Below are 15,407 nucleotides of genomic sequence, written 5' to 3'. Positions count from 1 at the left end.
TCTGCTCTGCTTAAAACATCAGAATAGGATTTCAACTCCTCTTCCCTACGACCTAACCCTCTCAGCTACTGTATGTATATCTTAGAGATATAGTACAAGATAGAGACAAAATAAAAAAATGATAGAAGATCCCTTCAGACATATTTGTTGCTGCACTTTATGAAGGATGCGGCACTTTATATTTTACACAAATGAGGTACGTGTGGACGTAGCACAAAAAAACAAAACAAAAAAAAAAAATGACACATGCATGGCTTGTATTACAGGCATTTGCACTTTATTCACACTAAAGGACTTTGACTATTTTTAGTATGTATCTAGATGTTAGCTTTACTTGTTGGTTGGTATACACTTGAATGTATTTAGCACCTTTGTACCTTATGAGATTTGGAGATATACACATACATACTCACCACTCCTATGTGACAAAGCAATACTGAACTTTGAGGGTTGATATCTAGTGCTTTCTGGAAATGCATTTCCGCCAGGCTGAACTTCTCCTGCTTATAATATATCATTCCAAGACCATACCTTCAACAGCAAAACAACAAGGATAACAATTATAATCTCAAGATGGACAAATGTATGATTGTACAGCAACTTAAAAAGGGAACTACACTGCATCTAAGCAGCACAAATCAAAAACACTATTTAATTAATTTTTATTATTCAAAGCAAAACACACCCAACCAATCATCTCTCCATTTTGCGTAGAAATCACTTTGAAAAACCTCCCTCTAGCATTTCTGGCCGCAGCCATCTTAAGAGCAGATGAGTTTACTTCCTGGAACCTGCAATCCATCTGCCTTAGCTGAGAAACCCCCTCCTGCCCACCTGAAGACTCCTGGGATGTTATGATAATAGATCATAATATGATGATATAATTTTCCTAGGCATGGAAACCAAGAAGTAACTGGAAAAAAAAACAAAAAACCAAACAACCCCCCAACAACAAGTAAATATATTATACTTTCCTATTTACTAATGATCACAGCATAAGGATTACAAATAGTTACTGTTGACTGAGAGAGTGAAATTCCGCTTTAACCCCTCAGTAAGGCAGTGATGTTAAAAAAACAAAAAAAACAACAAATACAAAAAAAAAACAAAAACACAACCCACATCACTGTTCTCAAATTTTTCAGTAACATTAATTTAAAAAATAAATTTATATATACATACATATATATATATATATATATATATATATATATATATATATATACACACATACATACACATACACACATATATATATATATATATATATATACATACACATACATACACACACATATACACACACACACACACACACAAAAGAGAAATGAACAGTCCAAAAGATAAAGCATATACTTATTCCAAAAGGTGTCACTCACCATGCATTGTAGTGTCTAGGGTTGACACGGATAGCGTTCCGGAAACAAGCAAGGGCTTTATCTAGCTCCTCTGTTAGTACGAATTCATGGCCGAGGAGAGTGAAGGCATATGCATAACCAGGATCTACCTGAATAGCCCGCTGGAAAAACTTAATGGCAATGTCATGTTCTCTCTGCAGACTGAAGCAGTTCCCAGCAGCACACCAAGCCTGAAATTACACAAACTCTAAATTACTCTGTAATCCTCTCCCCCTCTTATGGCACGCCTCTGTATACAGTAACATATTCCCATCAGCACCTGACCCAGTTAGGTTTACAGAATAACTGGCCAAAGATACTAGACACCTGTCATATAGTCTTAATAGGCAACTTTGCAGGCAGATGAGAAAAACCGAACCATGAACTTCTCATATTTGCTCCTTTATTTGTCTGTGTAATATACCATTAAAGTCCATCAGAGAGCAGATAGCAACATCCCAAGGGATGAGAAACCTGCCTGCTGATGATTGACTGCAGCCCCTCACCCCTTTACAAAGTCTGTACCTCTGGGGAGTTCTTGTCCATGTCAGTGAGGTCCTTTGAGAGAACTGACAGGGCGACATCCTTCTGCAGATGCCAGAGTGTGGTTGAGTAGATCTCCATGCCTTCTACTCGATAGCTTTCAATCCTGCGCACCTCTGAGAACACGCGTTCTGCCTGCAAAAGAGAGGAGACTAATTTAGAACACAAGATGATTCATTAAATCAAACAGTCTGAGGCAGACATATGGGGACATTTTTCGAGGGGAATGATTGTAGTAAGTATAACCTATACTAAAAGTGCTGGGGGGGGGGGGGGGTGTTATGGCCAAAGATAAGAGCAATAAAAAAGTGTACTTATCCTTCAATAAAGCAGTTTATCAAAACAGCATTTGTAATTTATCTATAGTGTACTGGACAATCTGGAAAAAATATACTATATACACTATGTGTGTACAATTAACTATTAGAATAATTTCCACATAATTTCAATATATTTCTCACATTCAATGTTGCTAGCAATGTGTAGATCACGATATGTGAAATTCCTAATACGTATTACAAAGAGGCCTCGATATTTACCTGTAAATACTCTGCCATCTCAAAATATGCTCTGCCGATCTGACACAGAACCCAACCAGTGTTGTAGTGATGAGAGGGGAGGTGGCTCAAGATATTGATGGCCTCTTTACAATTATAGGAACACAAGGCCAAATAACCCTTCCCCATGTCCCTCAATAGGCTCATTAAACCTTCTGGAAAGAAAAAGGAATGAACATAAACATTTAGCATTACCTAAAATATGTTACTCTGATTTCAGCAGAATTATTCACGTGTCTTACATGAACCAAGTGTACCACATAACTAAGTTTCACAACACCTAATCCCTAGGTCAAGTTGTGGTGTATGGTACACTTACCTGCTGGAATAACAAAATCATTTCAGCAGCTAAGCTCCAGGTGTAATTTCAGCTTTCTAGTGCTGATTCAATTTGGTGGATTACAACATCAGCAGTCAAGCGCCTAAAATGAGTCAAGAACTTCAGGGTTACCACTTGAATATGAACCTTGGTTGCAGCCTCCATAACCACCCCACCATTCCTTTTCCTTCCATAGGCTCTAACATTTTAGAGGCTTCTCTTCTCTCCCTGTTAGATATACCCCAGCTCCCTCCCCACCTACTTCACAGACTTCTTCCTCCATTATGGATACCCCAGATCCCTCTCTACTTCATGGGCCTTTCTGCCATACTAAATATACCCCAGGTACCTCCCTACTTCACAGGCTGCTTTTCTCTTCCACTGTATATATACACTTCAGGTCCTTCTCTACATTAGAGGCCACTCTTCCATTTTCAATACACCCCAGGTCCCTTTCTACTTCATGAACCACTCTTCCCATTCTAGATATACCCAAGAACCAAGCTACTCTTAACAGGCCTTTCTTCTATTCTAGATATATTTCAGGTCCCCCTCTACATTACAGGCCTCATTTCCATTTTAGATATACCCCTGGGCCCTCTCTAAACACCCCACGTCCCTCTCTACTTCATAGGCCACTCTTTTATTCTAGATATACCTCGGGAACTGCTCTATATGACAGACTTCTCTTGCATTTTAGATATACCCCAAGTGACTCAATACTTCACAAGCATCTCTGACATTCAGGGTTTACCAGTTCCTCTACTTCATCGGCCACGCTTCTATTCCAGAGGTACTCCAGGTCTATTTCTATGCACAGGCCCCTTTCATTCTACATATACTCCAGGTTAATCTCTCTAATTCACAGGAATCTCTTCCATTCTATATACTCCAGGCCCCTCTACTTGACAGGTCGCTCTTCCATTCTAGATACCCTAGGTCTCTTGGTACTTCACAAGGTTCTCTTCCATTCTTTATACAGCAAGTCCATCTCTACTTCACAGACCTCTCTTCCATTCTAGATATATCCCTGTAAATGCTCTTCTCCCATTCCTTTCTCGATACATCAGGTCCCTCAATTTACAGGACTATTCTATTCAACAAATCCTACACTCCTCACTATATGCTGATCATCCTGTCCAAACACCAACATCTTAACCCCAGAACCCCTCTGTTCCATCTGAATGCATGTGTCCATTGTTCATCTACTCTTTGGATTTCTGTTTTAGAAGTATCATCCCCATGAAAAAAAACAAAACACTGTGGAAAGGAAGACTTATTACCTGCTGCTGCTTTCTGTATTGACAGGGCCTGAATTTGAGGCCCCACAATGGAGATCTTTCCCTCTGAGATAATAGATGCATCTAGCTTGCTTATTTCCAAACTCTCATTTAGATTGGCTTGTGTGACCCCACCTTTGTTAGTTTTGCTTTTGGTTTTCCGATTTGGGATTTTTGGAGGAAATTTCATTTTCAGCTTTTTACTGTTTTCCTGAAAGAGTAGCAAAGCATAGAAGAATGCAGTTTATTCAATGAGCCATAATAATTCACCTTTCAAATCACTGATCTGCAAGGGTCATTCAACAAACCTGACAATTTAGAGCTGAGCAGACACCAGAGGGTGGAGGAATCATATTGTGGAAACAGCCCAGAATTTTTTTTTTTAATTACACAAGAATCATAAAATGTATTTGGATGGGTCCACCCATATCTAAAAATTAATGTCTTGAATACCCTACATATCATTTTAGTTTGGCCAGAAAATAAAATAGCAAGCAGTGTAGCTCATGCCTTACCTTGGTGGTAGAGCTGTCGCTGGTGAAGAGGCGGGAACTACGCCGAGGTAAAGCATTAGGAGGGGCAGCTATTGTCGGGCTCAGTACCTGAGGCGTAGTACTGAGAAGAAAAAAAAACAAACAAAAAAGCTAAAAAAAACACAAGGAAAACTTCCAAATATATACTAAAACTACATTGTACATCACTTTCCAGTCATATTTTGAAAATTTAAAGGGTATGACAGCAAAGAGTATGGTTAAAGCCTTTTTTTTCATATTTCTAGTGGGGAGATTTCCCTTCACTTCTAGTCTTGCAGACAAAAGAATTGGGAGGAAATCTCTCCAAGAGAAAGAAATGCTGTCACTAAAAATACCCTCATTGGAAGATTTCTCCTCTTTTCCAGGTCTGGTGACAACTTTGGATTTTCCTTCACTTTTAGTCTTGGCGACATTGGTCACCGGGTCAAAAAGTAATTCTCTTCAGAGAGGACAGAAATTAAACCCAGCGGAGCTTCTAAAACAGTTTTGGCTTTAAAATCTGCCTTTCTTGGTTTCTCCTTCTCTGGCTGCAAAACCAGTTTTCTCCAGCAGGTAAAATATATATTAGCTGATCTCTTGCGGAGGAAACTGCAGGTCACACCTTTTTCTGTACAAGGGAATTATGGGCAAATGAGAAAAATAATAACTCAAAAGCTAACGCTACCTATAGGATTATATTTTCCTTTCAAAACTTACAGGCTCTCTTTTGAATATTTCAGATAAAACACGTGTTGCTCCCATTGTAGACATTTCACATTACTTCCTGTCCTGAACACACTACAGGAAGTGAGGAAACCTATTCAAAAGAAGGGTAAATCCCTCTCTTAGACAGTTGTCACTGGAACAGGTATCCCCGTTGGAAGATTTCCCTTCACCTCCTGTTTGGTGGCAACTGTAAAAATTTAGTATTTCCCCATCATTTTCAATTCTGAAAAACAACGGATACCAGGACAAACAAACAGGAGGAATCTCTCCAGCAAGAACACAGATGGTAACAAAATCCTGGTGGGTGTTTTAACTCTGTTTGGCTGTAGATACATTTAAGAGCCCAGCTACAGTACGAATTTTTCTATTTTTTATGGATAACAAAGGGGAACTCAAGATCAATAGGCAACAAATTATTTTATCCAGTATGTCCAACTTTCAACAACCATAACCAAAGAACATATTGCAGTTTCAGTTAGTTACAATTATCCTGATAAACTGGCTTTCTGTTTTTGCATTAACAAACACTGCTTATTACCTGTACGATTTTACTAGGCTAGGCCTCTCTCTGTTCCATGATAAGAAGAAATGTAGCATGCCTCTAGGACAGGGGTGTCAAACTGGCGGCCCTCCAGCTGTTGCGAAACTACAAGTCCCATCATGCCTCTTCCTTTGGGAGTCATGCTTGTAACTGTCAGTCTTGCGATGCCTCATGGGACTTGTAGTTTGGCAACAGCTGGAGGGCCGCCAGTTTGACACCCTTGCTCTAGGACGAGGGAAATGCCAGGCCGCGATTATGCGATTTACAGGGAGGCTTCCCCTTAACAAAAACCGAGTTAGAGCAGCAATTTCTATATACCTGGTCTGAGGTCCAGAACCCTGAGTCTGTAGCAGCACTGGGGTTATGTCCCGGCTGTTGCCACTCTGTGAGAACACTGACTTTGTTCCTGCTTGGCTGATTCTGGCCACAGACTAGAGAGAGAACATCAAAGGGTCACAGTGAGTATTGAATCACGCAATTCACATGATATGTGCTGCAGAAAAATGTTCGAGGGAATTGCAAACCTTTTTAGCAGGGGTACCAGAGGATGGCACATCAAGGACACAGGAGGAGTTGTATGTCTGTAAATACGAACCATCTCCCGGGCTGGGTGTTTCTAGTGGCAAAATCCCAAAACTGACAGAAAATATAAAATGAACAGAACAGAACTAGTCAGGCAACAAAATGAATGTATATTTCTCTACAACCAGCATAGGTTCCCAAATTTGCATTTATAATAAGCTTTCCTTAAAGCGGTAGTTAAGTCCTAAAGGAAAAAAAGAAAAAAAAAAAAAAAGTTCTCCCTGCAAGATAATGACATAATGTGCTATTACTAGCACATTATGAAAGACTTACCTACGAAAAACAGATCTCTCCAGCGGCGCCGTCACCACTGACAGGAATTCCATCTTCACCAGGTCTTCCTTCCGAGTTCGCGGGCTACAGCTGTTTAAAGGGCAGAGCTGCCATGACGTCACACCCGCGCATGCGGCGGTGACGTCAACTGCTGCTTAAGCTGTGAATATCTTCTAAATGGTGTACGTTTAGGAGATCTTCATTGTACCTACAAGTAAGCTTTATTGTAGGCGTACCTATAGATACAACTAGGGGCGGACTGACAACTCATAGGGCCCCCGGCATTAGGGGATCATGGGGCCCCTGTGTCCATGCCCAAACTCAAAAAAGCCTACGAAAAAGGTACCAGGAGCATCTCATGGGGTCCCCTACTGATCCAGGGCCCTCGAGCAGTGCCCGAGTTTCCAAATGGTCAGTTCGCCCCTGGATACAACTGACCAAGTTGTGTTTGCTACCTCTTTAATCCCCTGAACAGAAGAACCCAGACTGAAAGGAGTGTCAGCAGTCAGACAATCAACCTCCACTGCTGTGAACCTTCATACAGTAGGGCAGAGCACAAAGATGACCTCAACAGGTTGCTGCTGCTCCTTCATTCCCTAGTCATCAAGCTGGGGTAGGAAGACAACACCACTGAAACTCCGGGCAAATATACTATCCTTTGCAATAGGGCTGTGTCCACACTGCAAGGGTTAAATTGCTTGTTTATGCCTAGGGGAAAGATTTACCTACCAGATCCTCTGCTCCTCTCCCCAGGGTCTGCACCTCTACGCTTCACCAAGTTCACCTAGTCTACCTAAAATGGATGTTCCAGTTTTTGTGTGATCCTGAAGATATGAAAACACTCAATATTTCTCTAGGACTCTAGCCACAAGCTCTCTGTACTTAGGTTACCAAATATGCACACCTTCAAAGCCTATCCTCAATGATGGATTTTTAATTTATATATTGAACAGTGGGAATGTCCAGGTGAGCGAGCACACTCAAAACAGACAAACAGAATTGGGAACTATGGCAAAAGAGCTCTTCCGAGAAGTGGCCAACAAATCTAAATAGTCAGTAAACGACTGTCCACCAGACTCCATTAATCATTCCTGAAAGCCAAGAACTACTACCGCTCCGGGCCAACCATTGCAAAGTTAAGATCATCTTACCTGGGTGTGAGCGGGCTCAGTGCTGCCGGACCCCCCAATAAACTGCGCCCACTTTTTGGTTTGTTCTGAGTCTGTTTGGACAAAATAGAGGGGCCGGTTCCCAAAGGCAAAGCATCAGGAGAGATCACTGCTGGGTCTATGTAGGACATGGAGGAGTCCGTGTTCAAGGAGTACTTTATATTGGAGGATTCCAGGTTCAATCTATTTAATTCCTGCCAAAATATATAAAAATAAGGGAGATTGTGTTTAAGGTCACTCTGAGGCTCTCAGTGGTCACCAAGGTCATCAGTCTGCCAAAGGCGAAACCCAGGGGGAAGCTATGCACTAGGAGGAAGCAATGCATGGAACCCTCTTGGATATTGCCTCTCAGCTCCAATGCATATGCAAACGTGTCCTGCTCTGATTGGCAAGAAGGTGTGCCAACACTGAAGATGAAACAGCATTTCTACTCTGTGCGAAAAAGTATGTGGAGTCACAGCATCACAATATATTCATTTTATTAAGGAACTTGCTTTGAGAAAATAAAGGCTGGCAATTTTATTTACTGTTGCTGCTCTTTTCACATACAGGTCTCAAAATATCAAGTGAGCCGTTCTCTTCGGTCCTCGTGCTCTCTAGTTCCCGTGTCACCTCCTCCCATGCTCAGCTCCAGGACTTCTCTCAAGTTTCTCCCATCCTATGGAACTCCCTACCCCAATCTGTCCGGCTATCTCCTAATCTATCCACCTTTAGGCAGGCAATCCTTGAAAACCTCTCTCTTTAAAGAAGCCTATCCTGCTTCTAACTAATAAACTGCCTTTTTATTTCCTCCATCAGCTCATCCCCCCACAGCTATTACCTTTTGTATCACTCAACCCTTCCCTCCTAGATTGTAAGCTCTAATGAGCAGGGCCCTCTGATTCCTCTTGTACCAAATTGTATTGTAACTGTTATGTCAACCTTCATTTTGTAAAGTGCTGCTCAAACTGTTGGCGCTATATAAATCCTGTACAATAATAATACTTAAAGAGTTTGCCTATAGTTATAACGCTTATAGATGGGATCTTAGCCATGAGCTTGACTTCAACAAACCCCACAGAGTTCAACAGGCAGAAGAGAGCCCCTAGGAACAAGTTAAAGTGGGTCTCCAAGTAAAACTTTGTTTCTGAAATACCGTATTTTTCGCCGTATAAGACGCACTTTTTCTTCCCCAAAACTGGGGGGGAAATGTCAGTGCGTCTTATAGAGCGAATATGGAGCGGCCGGTCCGGTATTTCCACCACGGCCGTGTCAGAATACCGGGCCGGCCGCTCAGCTCTGCAGCGGGACCTTACCTGTTCCTCTATCCAGCGGCGTGCTGTCTTCCCGGCTTCTGTAGTGTGGGCACTGGGCATGACAGCCGGGTGCCAAGTGCGCATGCGCAAGAAGCGGTGCTTTTTGTGAATGGTAAGGCGGTACCTGGGACACATGACAGATCCCAGAAGCCGCCGGACCAATCACAAAGCGCAAGTGCTTCTCGCTCATGCGCACTGGGCACCCGGCTGTCATGCCGAGCGCCATTACAGAAGCCGGGAAGACAGCGCGCGGCTGGATCGAGGAACAGGTAAGATCAAACAAAAACTCTGCGGAAGTAAGAGCGGGTACCTGTCAAATTCAGGTACCCGCTCCCCACAGGTCAGCAGTCATCTGTGCTGTCCGCAGTCTCTGGTCATCCCTGTGCTGTCCGCAGTCTCTGGTCATCCCTGTGCTGTCCGCAGTCTCTGGTCATCCCTGTGCTGTCCGCAGTCTCTGGTCATCCCTGTGCTGTCCGCAGTCTCTGGTCATCCCTGTGCTGTCCGCAGTCTCTGGTCATCCCTGTGCTGTCCGCAGTCTCTGGTCATCCCTGTGCTGTCCGCAGTCTCTGGTCATCCCTGTGCTGTCCGCAGTCTCTGGTCATCCCTGTGCTGTCCGCAGTCTCTGGTCATCCCTGTGCTGTCCGCAGTCTCTGGTCATCCCTGTGCTGTGTCTGCAGTCCATTAGTTCAGAATTTTTTTTTTCCTGTTTTCTGCCTCTAAAACCTAGGTGCGTCTTATGGTCAGGTGCGTCTTATACGGCGAAAAATACGGTAGTAGGGAACGAGTAGAATGTCTGTTGGGATGTTTAGTGTTAAGCCCCATTGTTTGGGAGATATCCCCTCAGTTCCTATCATTGATAATATTGTCTCCAACAGGGACAAAAAGGGTAAGTTTCTCTAACAGAGACAAAAGTGCCAAAAAGAAATAGAAAAAATTTCTATATGTTTGTATGTCTGGAGATTTTCTCCTTACTTAAATTCTAACCCCACTCTAGCCAAAATGTGGGAAAGATTTCCTGGAGTTACACTTTGAAAGTCATGAGCTGGGTGATGGTGGCACTATATGTACATGTGCAAACCATGTGATGAAATTAATTGAACTAATTTTACCAGGAGAACCTCTTAAACAGCAGTGATTCCTAGTGTTCATAATCACAGAATGCCAGCAATTACAGTATTCCCAACAGCAAATAAACTACACACCGTTGGCCTACTTACTATAGTGTCTTGGGGAGTCTCCATTAATACTGTGTCAGGTTGCCTGTGAGATACGACACTGTGATTGTTCACCATTACTGTGCAAGAGTTATTCAGGCAGCTACTGAAGTTCTGGAGGGAGGTCAGTTTGAAGGTCTGCTCAGGGTCTGGCTTTTCACCTACATCATACAATAAGTGGAGATAAAGTGAACCCTTCAAAAAAATAAAATATAAAAGTCACAGGTAATTTATCTAAAGCCAACATATTACATATTTTTTTTTGGTTAAAGTGTGGAATGCTGAAACCTCTCTCTGGTTTTTCCCAATGTCTCATGGTGGATGGAGGAATGGCTCCTATCAGGAGACTGTATTCTGACAGCGGGATCCGGAACTGTCAGAATTCAATGATCAGCAGCTGCTGATCAACAGACATTTTCTAGCTTGTCCCTTCAACAGAAGTTCGAGCAAACGATTGACTTCTGTCGAGCGGAAACGGTCACACACTGATTGAAAATCAGCCAGTCCCTTGAGAACCAGCAAAATTTTGATCAGTCTATGCCCAGCTTTAGTCATATAGCTCTGCTAGAGGCTCGTAGGAGCTGTGTGCCTCTTCCCTCCAAGACTTTCAATACACAGCTGTATATTTAGCTGGAGAGGGCAGCTACTTTCGTTTGCAGCCTGCCCAATGCTTGCTGCAAGTGCTCATGATAAAATATTTCAATTGTAATATTTTTTTTTTTTGTATTTACCAGATTAGGATGTCAATATTTCAACATACAACATACACATACAATACAATCCTTCTACTTATGTGATATGTGCAAGTAAGACTCACCTATTTCACATAATGATTCAAAAGGGGACCACAGAAAGGGATTTAAACTAAGGCTCTTTTGGTAACATTCTGATGCTTTGGCCAAACGGTCTGTTTTGCTGGAGAGGAAGAACAGTAAAAACATAAAGTGCATTCATGTATACAGTATGTGTGCAAGTTTCATTCTTGTGTAAATCATCCAAGGACGGACAGATATCTCCCTGTTTGTGGTAGTAAGGAAGACCTAGATGTAAGGCGTGGGTAATTATCAGGAAGAACACTCTCCTCTAATACTTAAAGACTGTTACTTTGAAGAGACTGTTGATTTTTACCCTGAAGTTGCAAAATCCACCAATGTGACCTCTTTCCATGATGCCATGTTCGGGCCTGAGTGGTCAATTGTCAGGTCAGAACACTCAACTGGGAGAGGGGATGACATCATCAACCCAAAGTAAGCTCCAAACCATTTACTATGAAGCTTATAGAGCATTGTAAGGCAGCTGCAACACCGTTCCAGGAAGGTGTATACAAGTCAGGGATGTGTAAAGAAACTTTTTTTAATCAGAAAGAAACTATCATTTTGCTCTGGATGGCCAACGCGACAGACTCTCTTTAAAGGATTTACCTCCGGGTTTTGTGACTGTATAACTGTACTCACCTTGCAGTTTCATCCCTTTATACAGTCAAATTTTAATCATTTACAATAACAGCATACAATATCCCTCAAGTTTAAGTGGTCAAGAGGGAAGAGCCAACTGCAGAATTTCACAAATGGGTATTGGAATATTTCACATACCACACAGTTATCAGAACAAGGAAGCGCCGTGGCTGAGCAAGAAGAAAGCCACAATATAAAAAGGTCCTAGCTTACCAATATACATGGCCGAGCAGCGACAGTGTAAAGCAGGCCGAGTCTCCAAACTCTGTAACTATCTCCTCCTGGCTCTTTTGTTTATTCAGCACACCGCCTGACAGGATCTGTTCACCCTCTGCCAGCCTACAAGTGGAGAGGAGACGATTAACACGCTAACAAGACAAGTGGACCCAAAAGGGACACTATAGTGAATGGGAGAAGGTATAAAGATGGAAAAAAACAAAAAACTAAAAACACACAATCAGTGACAGTGATTCCGCAAGGACATAAGGGTGTACAGAGGAGGAAAAAAAAAAAAAAAAAAAAAAAAAAAAAAAAAAAAACACAAAACAGTGCCTAAATGGTTAGCACTTCGGCCTGGCAGTACTAGGGTCGCTGGTTCGAATCACAACCACAGCACAACCTGCCTGGAGTTTGCATGTTCTCCCTGTGCCTGCGTGGGTTTGCTCCGGGTACTCCAATTTCCTCCCACACTCCAAAGACATGCTGGTAGGTTAATTGGCTCCTGTCTAAATTGGCCCTAGGATGTATATATGTATAAATGTAAGTTAGGGACTTTAGACTGTACGCCCCTTGAGGGTTAGGGACTGATGTGAATGTACAATATATGTATGTAAAGCGCTGCGTAAATTGACGGCGCTATATATGTACCTGAAATAAATTAAAAAAAAAAAAAACACAGACTATATACTAACCGAAAACGGACAGAAATAATATGATGTCCCCAAGAGAGAAAAAACAAAAAGAAGAAAATTACCTACCTCATCCCAGCTTCTGATGCTTCCATGGAGGTGTGGATGATGTCACCAGTGCTTCCTGGGAAAGCTGGGGTTCATAATTCCAATTTCGAGCCATCAGCTTTCCTGGGAGGAGCACTAAAGTCACCTGCCCCTCCCAGAAGTATCAGAGGCCGGGGACAATTATTATTTTTGTAAAAATGTAGGACTTGTTTATGCAAGTTACCCTGTGCTGTGATTCTGAACACCACCAAACATTTATGGCGTGAACAAGACACAAATAATGTTTTCTGTTGTGTCCTGTTCACACTAATTCATGTGTGATGATGTCACAGAAAAAAAATGCAGTTCAACAGATATGGTGTGAATAATCTATTACGTTTAACTAATTTTTAAATACTATTTCAGTTCAGTTAACTTTTCAAGGAAGTTCTGCTTTAGAGCGGTAGTAAACTCTGTTTACATTTGTACGTACAGGTAAGCTTTTAAATCTTACCTGTAGGTATCGGTAATATCTTCTAAACTTGCGCTATTAAGTAGATATTCGCATCAGCTCCAGCCAATGACATCACTGGTGCATGCGTAGTATGCTCTACTTTCAGGGCACAGCAAGTGTGCCCTGAATGCAGAGTGAGCTGTGCTGCAATGTTGGCTCCTGTACACATACATGAGAGCCACTTACCTGTCCCTTGGTCCAGCGGTTTCACTGGCGTCTTCTCTCCCCGGCATCTTCAGTGTGGGCACCCGGCTGTGACAGCTTGCGGCTTCACAGCCGGGTGCCCACTTCCCATGAGCAAGAAGCGCTGCGCTTTGTGAAAGGCCCCATAGTCTTCTGGGACCTGTCACGTGTCCCAGAAGACTACGGGGAGGGAGGGAAGAGGACAACTTCTGCTTCCGATCACCTTAGGCGGTTGCAGTGGAAGTGGGAGCAGGTACCTGTCAAATTCAGGTACCCACTCCCCAAAGGTGCCAATCCTTAATGGGGAGTGGGGGTCAAAGACTTAAAGCGGAACTTCCCCTTTTGGGTGGAGCTCCGCTATTACACCAACAGTTTATTTATAGCAACACCTACAAGGCAAGTTTGGTAGTGGTTATCCTGAATCAATTGCATTTATTATTCTTTGAAAACCTGATAAAATATTGCTTTGTGTATGGCCAGCAAGGCACTCAGCTGGACAGAAAATCCTACTTACTTGCTAAGGTCCACGCAGCATTTAGCAAGAAGATATTTACATTGTGGGGTGGCACAGCTATGGGTTTTCAGGAGCCGGTAAGCCTTGTAAGCTTTTCCTGAGCGGTAGTAACACGTAGCTAGTAGAAACAGTGCCTCTTCTGAATGTACTGCAAAAAGAAACATCAATTATAGCAGGGGTTAAAATTTCGAGTCCAGACCTACTAGCCAGTCACAAAACTTACTCTCCACCAGTTGCCCCACCCAACCTTGCCAAGGTCGGCCCCAAACCCCACCCCTGGCCCACCCCAAACCCCGCCCCCTTAAAGCTTAAGAAATTAAATTTTTCTTTAGAAGAGTCCAAAATATAAAACTGTACACAGTAATGTATATCCCAGCTCCCCTGTACTCCATTATAGTGATAGGACATGTTGTATACAGTACTTACTCCTAGTCCCTCCGAGTCCCCCGCGGCAGTGGAGAGGGTGTCTCCTCTCAGCGGAGCTGAAGAAGCCGGAAACCGGAAGTTGTAAACCGGAACTCGGCTTTACAATGAGGCTTGGAGCGCAGGTTCAGTCGCTCCATGCTCCATCTGTGCTCGCTGCTCGAGCCGGCGAGCAGCTTTTTCAAGCCCTGAATTATAGCATAATCAATTTCCACATCCATCATCAGCACAGACCACACATCAAACGTCATGGCATTAGTCATATGACTGGTGGCAGCCTGACCATTAAATTCCCCTTTTCTTTCATAAAGTAACACTTTCAGCATTTTTAGTCCCTCAATCTTCCCGCAGATATTAAAACAGAGATGCAGCCATGACCCAACAACCGCCTAGTAAAAGAGAAAAGGAAAAGCGTTGGAGCATACCAATAAAAAGGATCCATCAGGAAAAGTATAGGAAGTGCCAACATGGATTCCTTTTTTAGCTGTAAAAAGCGCTCTAATGCTTAAAAACGTGGTAAACCATAGTTTTTGGACTTATATCGTTAAAAAAAAAAATAAACGCTAGAATCACAAATGCGGAAAAACACAGATAATGCAAAAAAGCTAAAAAAAGTCACATTTTTAACGTGACTACACAGCTAACATTAGCAGCGTTATTAAAACACCCCCCCCCCCCCCCCCAGTGTGCATGGAGCCTAAAAAGAGCCCAATAAAGAATTTCAAACATTCAGCCATCAGGAATGGACACACATTTACTCTTCCACTTGAACCAATGTCTGCAAGTCTACAAGGATTAAATCACATACCTTCTGCATAAAGTCTTTCTGCCAAAAATACGGCATCTCGGTAAGCGTAGTGATTCAGCGCTTGCCATATAGCAGCCTGGGGAAACAAAAGAAATTGAAAGTCAGTTCAGTTAACACAAGAAAATCCAGGTGGTCACTACCATGTCCTTTACTGCATTGTCCCCTTGG

The 15,407-nt window shown here is 42.6% G+C and overlaps 1 protein-coding gene across 2 annotated transcripts in view; it reads right to left on the bottom strand.

The window, feature by feature from the left end:
- Nucleotides 1-15,407, bottom strand: part of CDC27 (cell division cycle 27) — a 30,071-nt gene that overhangs the window by 3,837 nt on the left and 10,827 nt on the right. The window contains exons 2-15 of one of the 2 annotated variants that reach the window (XM_089674644.1): nt 15,240-15,315; nt 14,009-14,156; nt 12,076-12,201; nt 11,226-11,323; nt 10,412-10,569; nt 7,882-8,093; nt 6,400-6,511; nt 6,194-6,306; nt 4,612-4,711; nt 4,100-4,307; nt 2,480-2,652; nt 1,923-2,075; nt 1,380-1,588; nt 414-531 (exon numbers count right to left, since the gene is read on the bottom strand). In XM_089674644.1, coding sequence (XP_089530770.1) covers nt 414-531; nt 1,380-1,588; nt 1,923-2,075; nt 2,480-2,652; nt 4,100-4,307; nt 4,612-4,711; nt 6,194-6,306; nt 6,400-6,511; nt 7,882-8,093; nt 10,412-10,569; nt 11,226-11,323; nt 12,076-12,201; nt 14,009-14,156; nt 15,240-15,315 — 2,004 coding nt within the window. The remainder of the gene's footprint in view (nt 1-413; nt 532-1,379; nt 1,589-1,922; nt 2,076-2,479; nt 2,653-4,099; nt 4,308-4,611; nt 4,712-6,193; nt 6,307-6,399; nt 6,512-7,881; nt 8,094-10,411; nt 10,570-11,225; nt 11,324-12,075; nt 12,202-14,008; nt 14,157-15,239; nt 15,316-15,407) is intronic. The other variant, XM_089674645.1, reaches the window with a different exon arrangement.

This window comes from Staurois parvus, unplaced genomic scaffold (assembly GCF_062004578.1).
Source record: "Staurois parvus isolate SC_StPar_1 unplaced genomic scaffold, SC_StPar_1.0 ptg000151l, whole genome shotgun sequence".
NCBI classification, from domain to species: domain Eukaryota; kingdom Metazoa; phylum Chordata; class Amphibia; order Anura; family Ranidae; genus Staurois; species Staurois parvus.
This window is presented reverse-complemented; position numbering and strand designations above follow the sequence as displayed.